Source organism: Cucurbita pepo, chromosome 10 (assembly GCF_057944985.1).
Source record: "Cucurbita pepo subsp. pepo isolate OVF chromosome 10, ASM5794498v1, whole genome shotgun sequence".
Lineage (NCBI taxonomy): Eukaryota > Viridiplantae > Streptophyta > Magnoliopsida > Cucurbitales > Cucurbitaceae > Cucurbita > Cucurbita pepo.
In genome coordinates, this window is record NC_141807.1 from 595,980 (window position 1) to 611,825 (window position 15,846).

The 15,846-nt window shown below is 33.8% G+C and overlaps 2 protein-coding genes across 3 annotated transcripts; both read right to left on the reverse strand.

Annotated features, from left to right (window-relative positions):
- Positions 1-2,783: 2,783 nt before the first annotated feature.
- CCP1 (P-loop containing nucleoside triphosphate hydrolases superfamily protein) lies at positions 2,784-8,573 on the reverse strand. 2 transcript variants are annotated; one of them, XM_023689171.2, is made up of 11 exons: positions 8,416-8,573; positions 7,866-8,033; positions 7,702-7,754; positions 7,108-7,173; positions 6,865-6,972; positions 6,267-6,333; positions 5,715-5,799; positions 5,181-5,341; positions 4,350-4,451; positions 3,533-3,776; positions 2,784-3,229 (listed from the first exon to the last, which is right to left on the reverse strand). In XM_023689171.2, the coding sequence occupies exons 1-11, from the start codon at positions 8,464-8,466 to the stop codon at positions 3,096-3,098; spliced, it is 1,239 nt and encodes a 412-aa protein (XP_023544939.1). In that variant the 5' UTR covers positions 8,467-8,573; the 3' UTR covers positions 2,784-3,095. The 2 variants fall into 2 exon arrangements, with proteins under 2 accessions (XP_023544939.1, XP_023544938.1); XM_023689170.2 differs by having other exon boundaries at positions 7,702-7,757.
- Positions 8,574-14,404: 5,831 nt separating this feature from the next.
- ATGA2OX3 (gibberellin 2-oxidase 3) lies at positions 14,405-15,730 on the reverse strand. Its single transcript, XM_023689303.2, has 2 exons — positions 15,193-15,730; positions 14,405-15,080 (listed from the first exon to the last, which is right to left on the reverse strand). The coding sequence occupies exons 1-2, from the start codon at positions 15,579-15,581 to the stop codon at positions 14,474-14,476; spliced, it is 996 nt and encodes a 331-aa protein (XP_023545071.1). The 5' UTR covers positions 15,582-15,730; the 3' UTR covers positions 14,405-14,473.
- Between the last annotated feature and the right edge of the window lie 116 nt (positions 15,731-15,846).

Sequence of the window (15,846 nt, forward strand, 5' to 3'; positions counted from 1 at the left end):
CTGATGTAATGGGTGATGTCGTTATACGTACACTGTATCATCTTATTAAATAATCGGTCGGGATAGAATGCGCGTAGACTATAAGGTATTAATTTTATTTATAAAAAAAAAAAAAAACAAACAAACAATTAAAGTGTAAAGTTAAAAAATTTGATTTGTCAGTTTTTATTATCTTGAGCAGACAAATGGTCGGCCAAAGGTTTGTTTCTTTGGCAAACCCTAACCGTCAGCAAGGGTTCATTTTGGGTATCTTTTTCTTTTCTCAATTTGTATAAAAACCTCTCCTTTGTGAACACCCCATTACCAATTGGTTCAAAAAAAAACACACAAAAAAGGAACCCTTTTTTATTTTATTTTATTTTATTTATTTATTTATTTATTTCTTTTACCACTATGACAGAAGATTCCCAATAAAGATATTATTGTTTTTTTTTTTTTTTTTACGATGAAAAAGACATTCAAAAAAGGGAGGTTGTGAGAGACTTTTCTTTTTTTTAAAAAAAAAAAAAGAAAAAAATTGGATTTTCAAGTAGCTGATGAGTCATCCTAGTGGATTGTAGCGTCAGATTTTGGGGTCCCATTTTTACACAAATCAGCATGTGCTTCTGTGTACGTTTTAGAGAGAGAGAGAGAAAGATTCAGGCGGTGCCAAATACAGTCATTGCCACTCCAACACGACCATCATGTTAAGCTTTTCAATATTTAGCTCGGACCAAAGTTTTTAAAATTGTTCGAGTGCTCTAGAGAAAGAAGTTTTAAGAGGAGATTCTATAGTATACTTTGTTCAAGTGAAGGGTAGTCACATAGTTTGTAAAGGGTCGTGGTTTCTAACAAAGCATTCCAATTTGATCGAAATTTTTAGGATTTGAGGCCAACTAACCGTTCCGTGATAATGCCTTAGCGATCATGATTTACAATAAATTTTAATATTTGTTTAGACCCATTTTATTCTTTTTGATGATGAAAAGATAAAGAAAAGGAAACATTATGAATTAAATTAATGAAGATGTGTTTGTGCGACGTTAATGATAGTTAAATAGAGGCATAGAGGTGGATATATGACGGTGTTGAACTAATAATTAAAGTTTTTTTTAATTAATTAATTATTATTTTTGAGTGGGGAGGGGAGGGGGTTTGCCTCCAATATCTTGAAACATAAAATATTATATACACTAACTGAAACTAGCAAAAGGGAAAAGGTTATTCATGATGACAAGGAAAAATCTTCCATTTTTTTTTTTTTTAATGAAGAAGAAAAAAAATTGTGTGTTTTTAAATAAAATTGGAATTTATTCTATTTTATGTTTTTCAATTTACTTTTTATTTAATTAATAGGGAGTTGGAGCTAGAGTTTGTTAATTCAAATATCAAATCAACTAAAAATAATTAGAGTTTTGGATTTCAAAATCTTATAATATCATTTTATTTATTTATTATATTATATATTAAATATTCGTGAGTCTCGTGTTATTATTCAAATTTGCTTTCGAAGTAGGTGGTGGCAATATAAAAAAATTAATAATTTATTGGATAACCTTTTTCAAAAACACGTCACATTATTTTTAAATTTTATTTAGGTTGAAATAATCGATGATATATATCGATGTATATTGTAAGTAGTTGTATTATACTTTATTTATAATCATTCTTTTATGTATAAATGTATGGATTTCCAATATGATGATGGTTTGAGTATAGTAAATCATGATTAGACGTTGCTTTCGTCTTTAATTATGCCTGTAATCGGCATAATTAGATGGAGAAAAAGTGATATTATCTTTCACAAAAGGAAGCTTGTAATCTAATCCTAATAGGTATTGCTGTTTACTTTTTACTATTTAAGTGTTATTTATAGCCTATTTAAGTTTTTTTTTTAGTGCACACAGCCCACTTTTTTAAAGGAAATTATCGACTCAATTTAACAAATGTCTATTAAATACAAAATTTAAAGATTAAAGATAAAATTTTAAGTATAGAGACATAAAAAAAAAGCAACCCTAACGATTGAGAAACTAGACTTACCATTTAACCGTACGGTTGATTTCACTTCGTTTCTATAGATAGAGGTTTCTACACCCTTATAAGGAATGCTTCGTTCCCCTCTCCAACCGATGTAGGATCTCACAATCCACTCCCCTTGAGGACCCAGCATCCTCGTTAGCACACTGCTCGGTGTCCGACTCTAATATCATTTATAATAGCTCAAGCCCACCACTAACAGATATTGTCTGTTTTAGTCCGTTATGTATCGTCATCAGCCTCACAGTTTTAAAATGGGTTTGCTAGGGAGAAGTTTACACACCCTTAACAAAGAACGTTTCATTCTTCCCTCTCAATAATAGAAGTATATATTGGTACTAGCCCAAAAAAGAAATCTTAAAAAGCACTATAATGAGAAGCCAACACAAACTCACCCCACCTTGAAATAAAATACCCTAAAAATATAATTGCACAGCTAGCAGATTAGAGCTGATGTCCAAAAGCAGCGTCAGAAAGAACACACTCATACCTGGAAATCAAGAAACATCACAGCAGCAAGAGCATGAAGATGACAGAAATCGACAACTTCTTTGTGCTTTAAGAAACTTAAATTTGTCATCACATTCCTCATCTTTTCTATCTTATTGTTATTGCTAAGACATGATCATGATAATGCTACTTGCTCATGCGTGCCTTTTATCCATCAATAATAGGTGTCTGTCAAATCTCACATCTATCCACAATAGATACTTGTCACATCAGTTCTGCATTTTGATTTGACAGAAATGTAAATCTCCCACATCTATCAGATATCAAGAACAATTTCATTAATAAAAAGTAGTTCATCATCAGTCTCACATCTACTCATTACTAAGCACAGCTTTCCACACTCAAGTCTCTGAGAATTCAATGATAATGAGACCTTGAACTGAGCACGGAATTTTTATGGGGCCAAAGGTTGTTGATCAATTTAATCTACTATGGTACCAGTAAGTTATAAATTGTTGAGTGGAACACAATTCAATACTTTTTCTTGTAGCACAACACACCAAACAAGCATACACATATAAGAAGAAGGCTGCTGAGAGGGATAAGTGGGGCACTTGTGTGTACCTTCAATGCCGTAATTGACTTCCATAGTCGGCATTGAACTTTTCATACCGGGGAGCATCCAAATGAGCAGATGGCCGCGTGTTTCGTAAGGCAATCTCTATGTCGGAGGCTGTGATTGGTCCAATTTTTGGCAACTCTGCGGTCATGAAGAGTTATTATGTCAGTTGTTTGCAGGATGGTACAGAGAAGAGAACTGATCAACCCATGTTCAAGACCATGGTGCTTAAATGTATTTCATTGGATTTTAATTTATAGATTACACTGAGAATTCTGATAATCGAGATTGCAGGAGCCAAAGGCTTGGACGGCTTCCTCCATAGATTCAAGGAGAATATCAAGGTTACTAGAGAAGTCTACAGAAGGGGACTTTTGAAAGAATAGATCCATGCAATGAACCGAATAAGAAAAAAAATAGCGATGCGTTTAAAATGTTCAATACCTTCTTCAGGCACTACTCCCTGTTGTTCTTCGGGCAACTCTTTTTGCTGTTCCTCAAGTTGAGCCATTAAGCGGCGTAGTGGCTGCATAGCAGCCTCTTTGCACACTAATCGAATATCAGAACCTGAATAGCCTTCTGTTCTTTCCATCAATATATCATAAGGAAGTTCCTCAACTCCAGATTGAGGAAGAAGTTCTTCAAACATAGCTTTTCTAGCTTCTGGTTCTGGCAGAGGCACAAGTATCTTTTATACAAGGGTCAAAGGAGAATCACTTGGGGATATAATCATTCAAATGCGGTTGATACTCATCAAGCTATCATGCAGATGGAAGTTCTAAGCCAAAATAAGTCTTAAATTAGAATATTGTAGCAGTTTCTGAATCAAAATCCTTTTATTCAAGTTACTGATTTTTTCCCCTAGATTCAAGCTCCTTTTACCAAGTTATGGAATGTCGAAGCATGCATAAAAAGAGGCAATATGATTATGGTTCTTTTCATAATGAAGCATATATGCAATTTTTGAGTTTGGAAAGAACATAGATAATCTCATTGTTTCGTTCAGGGGAAAAAACTCAAGACCTAAGTTCCAAAAGCAAAAATTTGTGGTGTAAAACTCTTCTCTTACGAGTAGCCATAAAATGACTTAAATTTTGAGGAATTGTGATATAGATGGCAGTGAGCAGAATTAACGACTTTTTTGGGGCTGTGACTCAAGAAGCGGTTGGTAATCAGTTCTATCATCGTAAAGACACTATAAGCTATTGACCACTGTTCTAATTATTCTATCAAAACAAAGACTGCAATGATAAGAGGATACTCTCTTTTCTAAACGACGAAGCATGGCTGCATCCAGTTCCCAGGGAAGATTCGTCGCCGCCAAAACGAAGACTAGTTCATCTGTCTGCATCAACCCATCCATCTGCAATCCAATCGGACAATCAATATTTGGATGGGTCACAATTAGACAGAAAAGACTAACGTGATTTCTAAACAGGTTGACTACACAGATTTCTACAATAAGATGGCTGGAATCTTGGTATGCATTGGGAAACGATGATAAAAGATGCAAAAGAATTCCAATACGGTTGGCTTACATAACAAATGGAAGCTACAGAGTTAACTTGTGATCATTTAAGTAATAGTATTTTAATAAATAACAAACAGCTAAGTTATCGTTCTTGAGCAAGAACCCAAACTTGGGAAGGGTTCAAATATGAGCATGTGAACTGTATCAGCCCAAGTCACAGCCAGCAAACATTGTCCTTTTGGATTTTTGCTTCTTTGGGCTCTCTCAAGGTTTTAAAATGCGTCCTCCAGGAAGAGGTTTTCACACCCTTACAAGGAATGTTTCGTTCCCCTCTCCAACCGATGTGGGATCTTATAATCCACCTGCCCTTGAGGGTCGAGCATCCTCGCTGGCACACCGCCCGGTAACTTGACTCTGATACCATTTGTAACAGCCCAAGTCCAAAGGTTTTAAAAAGTGTCCTCTAGGGAGAGATTTCCACACATTTTATAAGGAATGTTTCGTTCCTCTCTCCAACTGATGTGTGATATCACATGAACTCTCTTTGAAAGAAGTATAACGATCAGGGATGCTACACAGAATAACTGCTTATGATATTATTCTATTGAACAAAGATAGGACCTGGATAAGCAACTCTGTTTTCAGACGCCTACTAGCTTCATGTTCACTGCGTCCTTCACCACGATGACTAATAATTGCATCAATTTCATCTAGAAATATAGTAGATGGTGCATGATGCCTAGCAAGCTCAAATAAGACCTTGATGGATTTCTCCGAATCACCTATTAAAGAAATTGAAGCAGAGAAATTTATGAAACAAAGCAAGTGATTAAGAAAGAAGATCATCAGTTCAATTTCAGAAATTAATAGCAGAGCAATGAAATTAAATGACACCGCTCCTAAAAGAGAATGATGCTGGACCATTAATGAGACTTTGATTTTACCATTTAAAAAAAAGTTATGGCCACGACAATGGCTAATCTTTATTTCCGAAGACTTGTAAGTACAGGATGTTGATAGTTTAAACACGTAAAAGAATATTATGTTTATTTGATTCAAAAGGAGACAGATCACGTGTTTCAAATTTATTACAAGTTCAAATGTTGACTATAGAAACTGAGAAAGAATAAAACATATTCATGGATGTACTCCTACCTCGCCACTTGCTCACCACAGATGATGCTGAAATATTGAAAAATGTTGTCTTGCACTCAGTTGCAACAGCTTTTGCAAGCATGGTCTGAATAATGAACATGAAAGGTTATCTAAATAAGGAAAAATAGACCATAAGACCTTCATTACAGCTCAATTAGCAATATACGAAAACTCCAAAAAAAAAAATGATAAGGTGACCATAACAAAAAAAAAACTGAAAAAGTGACGAACACTGGAATACACTTTCTCTCAACTTACAAGAAATATCCAAAATTTCTCGAGGAATTACAAGGAAGGCTGTTTAAGCTTCCATTGCAGAATGCCAAAAAAATGATTTTACAAGCTAATTCACAAAGCTTGTATTAGATAATGATTCGCAGAAACATGGATTTCCGCAAAGCAATAACTTTATGGATAGTTCATTTGTGTTTATGGGAATTTATAAAGGAACAGATTTTTACTGAAGTATCATCTCAATTGTACTGACAATGACTACAGCCGAATATTAGACTTAGCTTTTAAAACAAAATATTTCAACTAAAACCTACATACCTTTCCCGTTCCAGGAGGGCCAAAGAGGAGGATGCCTTTCCATGGAGATAGAAGACCCCGAAAATATCTATGAAGGAGATATGTGAGTTTAAGAATGGCTCACGAGACGATTTTAGTAGAAATGCAATACATGCAAAAAAAAAAAAAAAAAAAAAAAAAAAAAAAAAAAAAAAAAAAAAAAAAAAGTACCAAAAGGGATTGTTGGGATTGAGTCCCACCTTGGCTAATTTAGGGAATGATCATGGGATACATCTCCATTGGTATGAGGTCTTTTGGGGAAGCCCAAAGAAAAGCCATGAGAGCTTATGCTCAAAGTGGACAATATCATACCAAAGGGTTGTAGTGCAAAATTGCATTCGTAAATTCCATACAAGGTATATGTTTTTTGGTTCAACGTTACAACCAACAAATTTATATCAACCATCAGTAGAGCAGTAAATAGGAAAGCCCAATGTCTATATATAATTATTTTCTTAGTTCAACAAATGTTTTTCTTTACAACAGTAGTAAGGATGAGAACTTGAACCTTCCACCTCAAGTGAAAGAGTAGATGCTAAACTATGATCAAATAATCCATAGTATTGAAAAAAAAACTCACTTGGGGTATTTTATTGGCATGACCACTGCTTCCTTAAGTAAGCATTTGGCATGTTCTAAACCCTTGATGCTTTCCCACTTAATATCTGGATTTCCACGTATTATATCCCTGAATAAAGCAGTGTAGGACAGTAAGGAGGCCTGAAAAAATTGTTGATATAATGATAATGTATTGGCTAAGAAATCCATATGTTTTCAATCATTAAAGATAATCTCAATTGATGTATAGCACTTTGTCAGTTACCTAGCAATGCTTTCAGCTAAGTTGCGCATTTCTGTAGATTCCAATGGAGGAAGCAAAGGCTTCTGTCTGACAAGGTAAAAAATAATAATGATGATGATTAGGTACGCTACAAAATCACAGGAAATAACTAATCCTTAAGACAAAAACACATTTCAATTCAAATATGCAATTCTGGTATAATTTTGGTGAATGAACATTTACTCCAGCTAATTCACAAAGAAACTTTGTGTTGAAGTACTATAGATCTTCACTATGACTACACCTTGGACGCTCACAACTTTTTTGTTCGACACTTGAGGATTCTATTGACATAACTAAGTTAAGATAAGGGCAGGGCTCTGATACCACTAATTGGAAGAAGAAACCTCCACAATTATATGATATTGTTCACTTTAAGCTTAAATTCTCATGTCTTTGCTTTTGATTCTTCCAAAATGCCTCATGCCAATAGAGATAGTGTCCCTTGTATACTCATGATCTTCTCCTTAATTGGCCATGTGGGACTCCAACAATCCTCGACACAACTAAGCTAATGTGTTTTCCACAGTGAAAAGAATAATATAACTGCTAAAGAAATTGATAGAGACAACTCACATAGTCACCGTATTACGGTTGGGCACAGCACCAGGAGCCGAACTTGAGCCACTCTGCTACAAAACAATTGACGAGGACAATTTGATGGAATCATCAGCACTTTACCAACCCATGCATCCCAGATCAGTCAACTATTGTCACAACTGAATAGTCAAATGCATTACCTGCAACCGGAACTGCTCGTATATGGCCAATTCAGGCCCATGCGCAGTTCCATTTGCCGCTGTGCCCAATGTACTCTCGTTTTTCAAAGCCGCATCAGAGGCTTCACCATTCCGGGACTTCGACTCCTTCTTTCTCCCAAATGTGGAATCATAGAACCTCTTGAAATCCTACAAGAAGAACGTTTAGTTTACCAATATTATACACAGTTCGCCAAAATTCAGATTCTACTCCAGCCAAAAAAGAAGAAGAAAGAACAATACACAGCAGCGGTTGCACCACATGCCTGACACAAACCGATTAGAAATGATCAAAAGTAAAATTAAAACCGATGAGGAAACTAGGGAAGGTAGAACAGCTTTGACTTCCTTTTTCTAAATCTAAGACTTCCTCAACCAAGACACACAAGGCCAGTCTAGACCTGAGGCTGAATTAAAAATTAAGCAAAATACAGCTCCTACAACCTCTGGATCAACACATTATTCACTGATTTCTGTCTTTTTCCTCCTAAGCAGCAAAACAAATTAGTTAAAAGAGGAAGGTAAGCAATGCCTGGAACGTCCAACGAGTTGCAGCAGCAGCAGCATCGTCCTCGCCGGCCATTGCTGCAATTGATTCCGATAAGGTGAAAGAGGAGAGATTCGAATGCTGCAACAATGGAGGAACAGTCCCTCCCCCTCAACCCAACCCCGCGGCTTTTCTCACTTAAAAGTAAACTGTAATTACAGGGGATTGTCGCGGTTTTTTCAGATAATTGTGGCGGTAAAAAACAAGTTTTACCTATGCAGTTATTAGACAATAATTAAATTAAATGTTTAAATCATATTAAACATAAAATTAGTTAATTATTTTTAAATAATTCGGTTGGACTCTCAGAGGACGAATTGTTGCTCGCTTGTTAAATAATTTTTTCTTAACAAATAAATAAATATAAAATTTAGTTCACACTCACCAATAAGCGTTGATTAACAGCTCAGAAAGTCTAACTTCCATTATAAATTATTAGGCGATTTTGTTGTCACAATTATTAAATTAATTTTTTAAATTATGAACTAATCAATAATGTGGTATTAAACAACTTAAATTATAATTATTGTTATTTAATAAGAATCTAACCCTTATATCAATATATATAAATAAGAATTTAATTGAAAGTTAAAATATATTTAATATCGCTAAAATAAAATAATTTAATAAATTTTATTTTCTAATACAAATATACAAAATTCAATTTGAATGACAGAACTAGTTTCTTCCACCATTACCGAGCTTTAAAACTTGTATTAAATATATTGAATAATAATAATAATAAATCATAAATTATGGCTATAGCTAATAACTAGACCTAATTAATTCCATAAACACTCGATTAATTAGAGTTTGAATACAGTTTTGAAATTTTCCTATGAAAATATTTGTTCACGATTAATTAAAGAAATTACAAACACTAAACCCGAAGGCTACATTAGTCTGGCCGTGCGGCCCAAATGTGGAAGTTTTGGGCCTTCAATCATATATGACGGCCGAAGCCAGCATAGCCCAGATGTGATTGTTTGGGCCATTCACTTCATAGTTCATACGGCCCATTATCTAATAGGACTGCATTTTTCCGATTCACTCGAAAATTTTAGTTCTATCACACATATTGTCTTCTTTAGGCTTTCATTTTTTAGCTTCCTTCTTTAAAACGCGTCTGCGTCTATCAGCTACCTACTTATCCCAGCTCGTCAGGCTGCTACTGACCTAATGGGTCACTTTTCAGTCGAAAAGCTTTCAGTTTCCGAGATCACTCAGGCCAAGACCGTAAAAAAACCCACTTCTCTCTCATTCTTGTCCGCCTCAGCCAAGTCAGACATCTGACTACCACACCATCTCTCCTCTTACTGAGTTTCCCCCTCATCTTTTTGCAAAAAGCCGCTCCACGGTGGTAAAGTCTCATCTTGTGTGTTGGCCGAAGTGACAATAGTCACATTGAACCCTATAATATGCAGATTATTGAGAGTGAGTCCCACATTGGTTAATTTAGGGAATGATCATGGATTTATAAGGGAATAATACTATCTTCATTAGTATGAGGTTTTTTGGGAAAGCCCAAAACAAAGCCATCCGCTCAAAGTGGACATAAAAGTATACGTCATACAATTAACTTAAATTAATTTTTTAGGTTAAAGGGTTGAGTATCAATGGGATGTGGAGCTAAGCTTATGTTCCTGAAAATGGTTAGTAAATGAAGCAAAAGTACCCCCAAGTTTACGAAACTGGCAGACAGAAGGGGCTGTTTTTTTTACTGCCTTCAACTTCATGACCTCACAAAAATCAACAAAGTCAGCAAATGGAATGTTTTTTCGATTAGTTTAAGAAAAATTTATGTAATTAATGGGAGTTGGTGCAGAAATTTGCAAAAAGATTGTGCGCTAATTTCAACGTAAATTAAATATGATTTAATTATTTTAAATGAAACCGGAATTGACCCTTTCTTCTAACTTTATTTTATTTTTTATATATCAATAATCGTCAAGATATTATAATTAAAAAATTAAATCACTATAAATTTAAGATTATGAACATCAAATCGTTACATTTTTTTAATATGTGGAGACCAAATTCTATCTTTAAAAAGAAAAATAAGATTAAGGTTTGGTTACCTACTCCTTGAAAGATATCAAAACATGTTGAATTTTTTGACAAACATAAATAATATTCTATTATTAGTTGTGTTTGAAAAGGACATTTTACGTGTAAAAAGCTATCGACAAAGATTTAGGAATTATGTGTTTATAAGACCAAAATTAAATTTGTAGTAATCAAAGGCTACTGTTAGCAAATATTGTCCGTTATAACTCGTTACATATAACTATTAGTCTCACTGTTTTAAAATGCGTTTGTTAGAGAGAGACTTTCACACTTTATAAGAAATGTTTCGTTTTACTCTCCAACCGATATGAGATCTCACATTGTGGTAAAGTTTTGATTTTAAATAGAAGAAACAATATATTTAACGTAACGAACTATGCGTTGATATTAACCAGAAAAAAAAAAAAGACAAATAAAACCGGGCCTTCGATGTGACGGTACTTTATTATTTTGTTTGGTAATGTCGCATTATAATTATTAGTATATACGGAGTATTTTTGTATGTCACGTTGTGTAGATATGCTCATAGGCCATTTAAAGGAAACGGCCATACCATGCTTTGGATTCATGCCCTTTTTGAGTATGTGATGTTTGATGGTGTTTCTTTTGGTTTGGCATTATTTAACGTCGGCATCGAACCATATATAACCATAAATAAATAGCGAGAAATTATTTATTTTTATTTAAAATGTAAAATTTAGATGTGAATAATGCATTTAAAGAAGGTAGAAATAGGTGAGGCAGAATTAGAGTACGGATATACAGAGCAAAAAAGGGATGCAATGAAAATGGTCAATAGTTGTAAAACAACAAAAAATAGCAAATGTACGTAAAAATAGGTACCATAAATGTCCAGATTTTTGTAAATTTTATACAACCAAACCAATCAGACATTGATGTGAAAGATAAAAATGTCGTGTTATTCCAATTTAATTTCGGGTCTTCAAGCTTCTCTTCTACAACCACGTGCCTTTTTCCCATTGATCAAAAGTCCCATCCTACACGCACTCCACCAGACGTGTCTCTTCATCTTTATTATGGTGCCGAAATCTCTCTCCACCAGACGTGTTTTGAAATCGTGAGACTTACATGGGTACGTAATAGACTAAAGCGGATAATATCTGCTAAGGGTTGGTTTAAATTGTTACAAATAGTATCAAAGTTAAACACCGGACAACGTGCTAGCGAGAACATTAGCCCCTAGGAGAGTGGATGGTGGAAACATTTCTTATAAGGGTGAGAAAAACTTCATAATAGACGCGTTTTAAAATCGAGGCTAGCGGTGACACGTAATGGGCCAAAACAAACATTATATGCTAGCAGTGGGCTTGAGTTATCTACTTTGAATATAAGTTTTCCTGACTTTACTTTTGATTTTTCCAAAATGCTTTATACCAATAGATATCGAAATTCTCCCCTTGAACAAAGTACAGTATGGAGTCTCCCATTAGGCCCTCCTTCTCTTTGGAGCCCCTGAATTTGCTTCACAATTGAGTCGCTTGATTAGACTTTCAATACTTGCAACTTATTTATTCGACAATTTGAGATTCTATTGACATGGTTCAGTTAAGAGTACGACTCTAATATTAAATTATTGAAACACAACTCTTTTGTAGAAAACACTCATAATTTTATTAAGACTAGTCAATAACAGATTACAAGACACTCCATCAAATCCGACGAATTTCTAACTAAAATAAAAAGAGTATAATAAATAATTCAATTATTTAATCTGATTCTACAAAATTAATTGGTATTTAATTTTGATGTGACATTGTTTTTCTTTTAGATTTTTGATTTGATGTTTTTTCTTTATTTTTTGTTGGCGAAATGAATTTTAAATTAGATATGGTGTATTGAATTTTGTCAACATTTACCCTTGTATCGTTGACACGTTGTGCCAGAGAAAAAAAGAAAGTAAATTGATAAATAATATCGACGCGACATTTAGTAAATAAATAAATAAATAAATAAATATATATATATATATATACAAACTCAAACGCAAGAGCTTTTTCTCATCATTTATAATTATTTTATTTTAGTTTAAAATTCATTAAAATTTCCCATAATAATATATTAAACAAAAACCTCGGTCAGGGGACATGTCTGAATGATGTCTGAAAAATTAGCAAAAAAATTGTTAGGCTAGGTTTGGAACAGATTATATAGTTTTCATATTTCAAAATTGAAAATTTCTTTTATGAAAGTAAAATAATTTTAACAATTTAAAGATTCAGTGGACCGAGAACCCTAATATTTTGTATGATATTTGAAGGCAGAGACAAGTTGCTTAAAAGGCTGTTTCTGAAGAACAAAGATGGTTCCCCACACAAATAGATTGACCAAGAACAACACAGCCTATAATAAGAATTCACATGCACCAGTCTTGGTTTCTCTGTCGTCAAAACCTGTCTTTTTCTCTTCCTTCTTTTATTCATATTTATTCATTTTTATTCCAAAGAATAATTTTATTGATGATTATTAAGACGAGTTTGGTCAGAGTAGGAGAATGCTACCATTATAATTTGGTGCATTTAGGTGGAGAAAAAATAAGTATGGAATTTTTTAAATGGTTACAAATTGTTGATGTTAAAGGATAACCTAAAAACTGGTTTGGTCCTGGTTTTATTTATATGAAATAATTAAACTTCTAGCAATTTCTTCAAAATATTTGTTTGTTTGTTTGTTTTTTTTTTTTTTTTTGTAAATTTATAATCTAGTTGTCTTCAATTTTAATTTGATTTACTAACAATTTTCTGAAATTATCTACGTTTTTAAATATTTCTAAAATTTCAATTAGCCTGTGGAAACAAAAATAATCTGGACTGTTTCACAATGATTTCCTTTTAATTTCTTATAATTTTTTTTTTTAATTTATTCAAAGATTTTAAAAGTTATATCCAGAAATTATTTGTTTTATTCCTTATCCGAAACACCATAGAACTTGTCAGTTAAAAAAAACATATTTAGTATTGAAAAGTTAGGTGGGATATGAGAAAACGAAATCTAAATAGTAGATAAACCAAATATAGAAATTAATAAGAAATTTGTTTTTCTAAAAAAAAAACAACAACAACGAATATGTTTGTTTTAAAAAGGATTACCACAAAACCTTTGTTTTTGTTTTTTTTTTAATTAAGCTTAAACAATAATTCTACCGAGCTTTGTTACCTAATTTTTTAATTTAAACTAATATTTTAAATACTAAAAATAAAATTATTTTTAGGAAAATCGAAATCATATTACTTAAATAAAATCAAGGGAACAACATTTAAAAATATAAATAAATAAATAAAAGCCAAATTATTGTCAAGAGTCATATCCTACCCTATTTTAGTTCAGATTGAAGGTAGAACAACATTGATGACAAGGTTTGGTAAGAATCGTAACTAAGTTGGAGAGGACTAGGTTGTCTCCGACTCTCATACTTGGTTGTTATAATAATAGTAATATTATATCAATAAAAATAATAATAAGTTCAACAAAAAATAAAAAATAATACGATTTTTCATTTATTTGCAGGTTGAACTAAGAGTCTGACCAACATATGTGAATATAAATATAATTTTGTCATTAAAATACAAGGGACGGATTAATTTTATTTTATTTTAGTTCATATACTTTCAAATATTTAAATTTTATATTTCTCATCTCAATTTTCGCTTAAATAAGTAGAGGAACTTTGAATATATGTATTGTTATTACTAATGTTGTATTAAATTATAAAATTATCTTATTTTAATTATAGAACTAAATCAAACTTAAACATAATTTTCTTTTTTTCACTTAACAAAAGAATTTAATGAGCGTAGTTCAATAATAATTATTACGTATTTGATTACTAGAGGTTGGGTTATATAAATAATATTATTACGGACCAGAACGTCATCGAAGAGTTCCTTCGTCAACAAGAAAAAAAGCTTGAGTTGCCATTTATGGAACAGATTTATATAGTTAGGTCAACGAAACAAGTTTAAAACGCAGAATTTTGACTCTTTTCAAACGCACCGAGCCTGTTCTCAGCCAATCTGGTCTTAAACGCCGCCGTTTTGTATTCCCACCAGGTGAATTCCTTGTACAAGCTTTCTTCCCCCTCTGCTAAAACCTGCGACAATGGCTGAATCTTTTCACTCAACGGCGGCCCCCCAAAGTAAATCATCGAAACCCTCTCTTTGTCGGAATCCGCCACCACTTTGTGCTTCACGCTTTTGAATCTCCCGTTGGTCATCACCTGCAGCGCATCGCCGACATTGACAAAGAACGCCGTCGTATCTGGCGGCACTGAGACCCACACGCCGTCTCTCCGGCAGATTTGCAAGCCGGTTGAGTTGTTTGATCTTAACAAAGATATGATTTGTGGGTCTGTATGTTCCCCGAATCCGATCATGTTTCGTCCTCCAACATCTTGCATTTCTGGACACCACGGGTAGTGATTCACTCTGAAATAACAATCAGCTTTCTCGTCGTTTATAAGCCTGCTTATCGCATTTTTTGGCTCGATTTTTAATCCTTCTGTTATTAATTCCACCACTTCGCCGCTCAATTTCTTCACCGCCGTCACATACTCCGCCGCCACAGAGCTACAACAACATTAAAATTATCAGAACCAAAATCAAAATCTTAAAAAGGCTAAGAACAGAGGCTTGAACTCTGTAATTCCGAAACAGATCGCTTTAAATTTTGGCAACTCACAGGAAGGAATCGGACTGTTGGGAGAAAAGGGGGAGAGGATTAGCGTTGAGAAGGAGATATTCGATCCAGCCCTTATCGCCATTAGAGCCGATATTTTTGGAGCCATAGCCCAAAGGGTCAGGCGGGCGAGCTTTATCTTTCTCGGACTGAGAAAGCTTGAAAAAACAGAGGGATTCATCTTCGAGTTTGGTCATCAACTCAACGGGAACACGGTGGTTTACCAGCTTGAAGAACCCGAATTCTTCACAGGCTTTGACGACGTGGGACTTAGCGTTGGGGTCTGAAAGGTCAATTTCCGGAATATCGGCGGCGGAGGCGGCGGGTTTGCCCGTTGATCGGAGAAGAGAATATTTCTCCAAATCCAACGCTGGCTGAGATAGAACAACCATGGCGGCTTATAGAATCAAAGCGTTATGAACTTAAACACTTCATGTCCTTCGTTATTTATACCTTCGATGGGGACTCTGCCTCTACCTTCCTTTCGCAAACCATCAATAATTTAATCTTTCTTGACCAATCAAAAATTAGAATTAATAAAATTAATATTATTTTTATTGGAGCCGTATATTTTCCCATTCGTATTGTCACGTTTTTTAGAATGTGTAAAACATTATTTGTTCTTATTTGTTTTTTTATTTATTTAACTATAAGGTT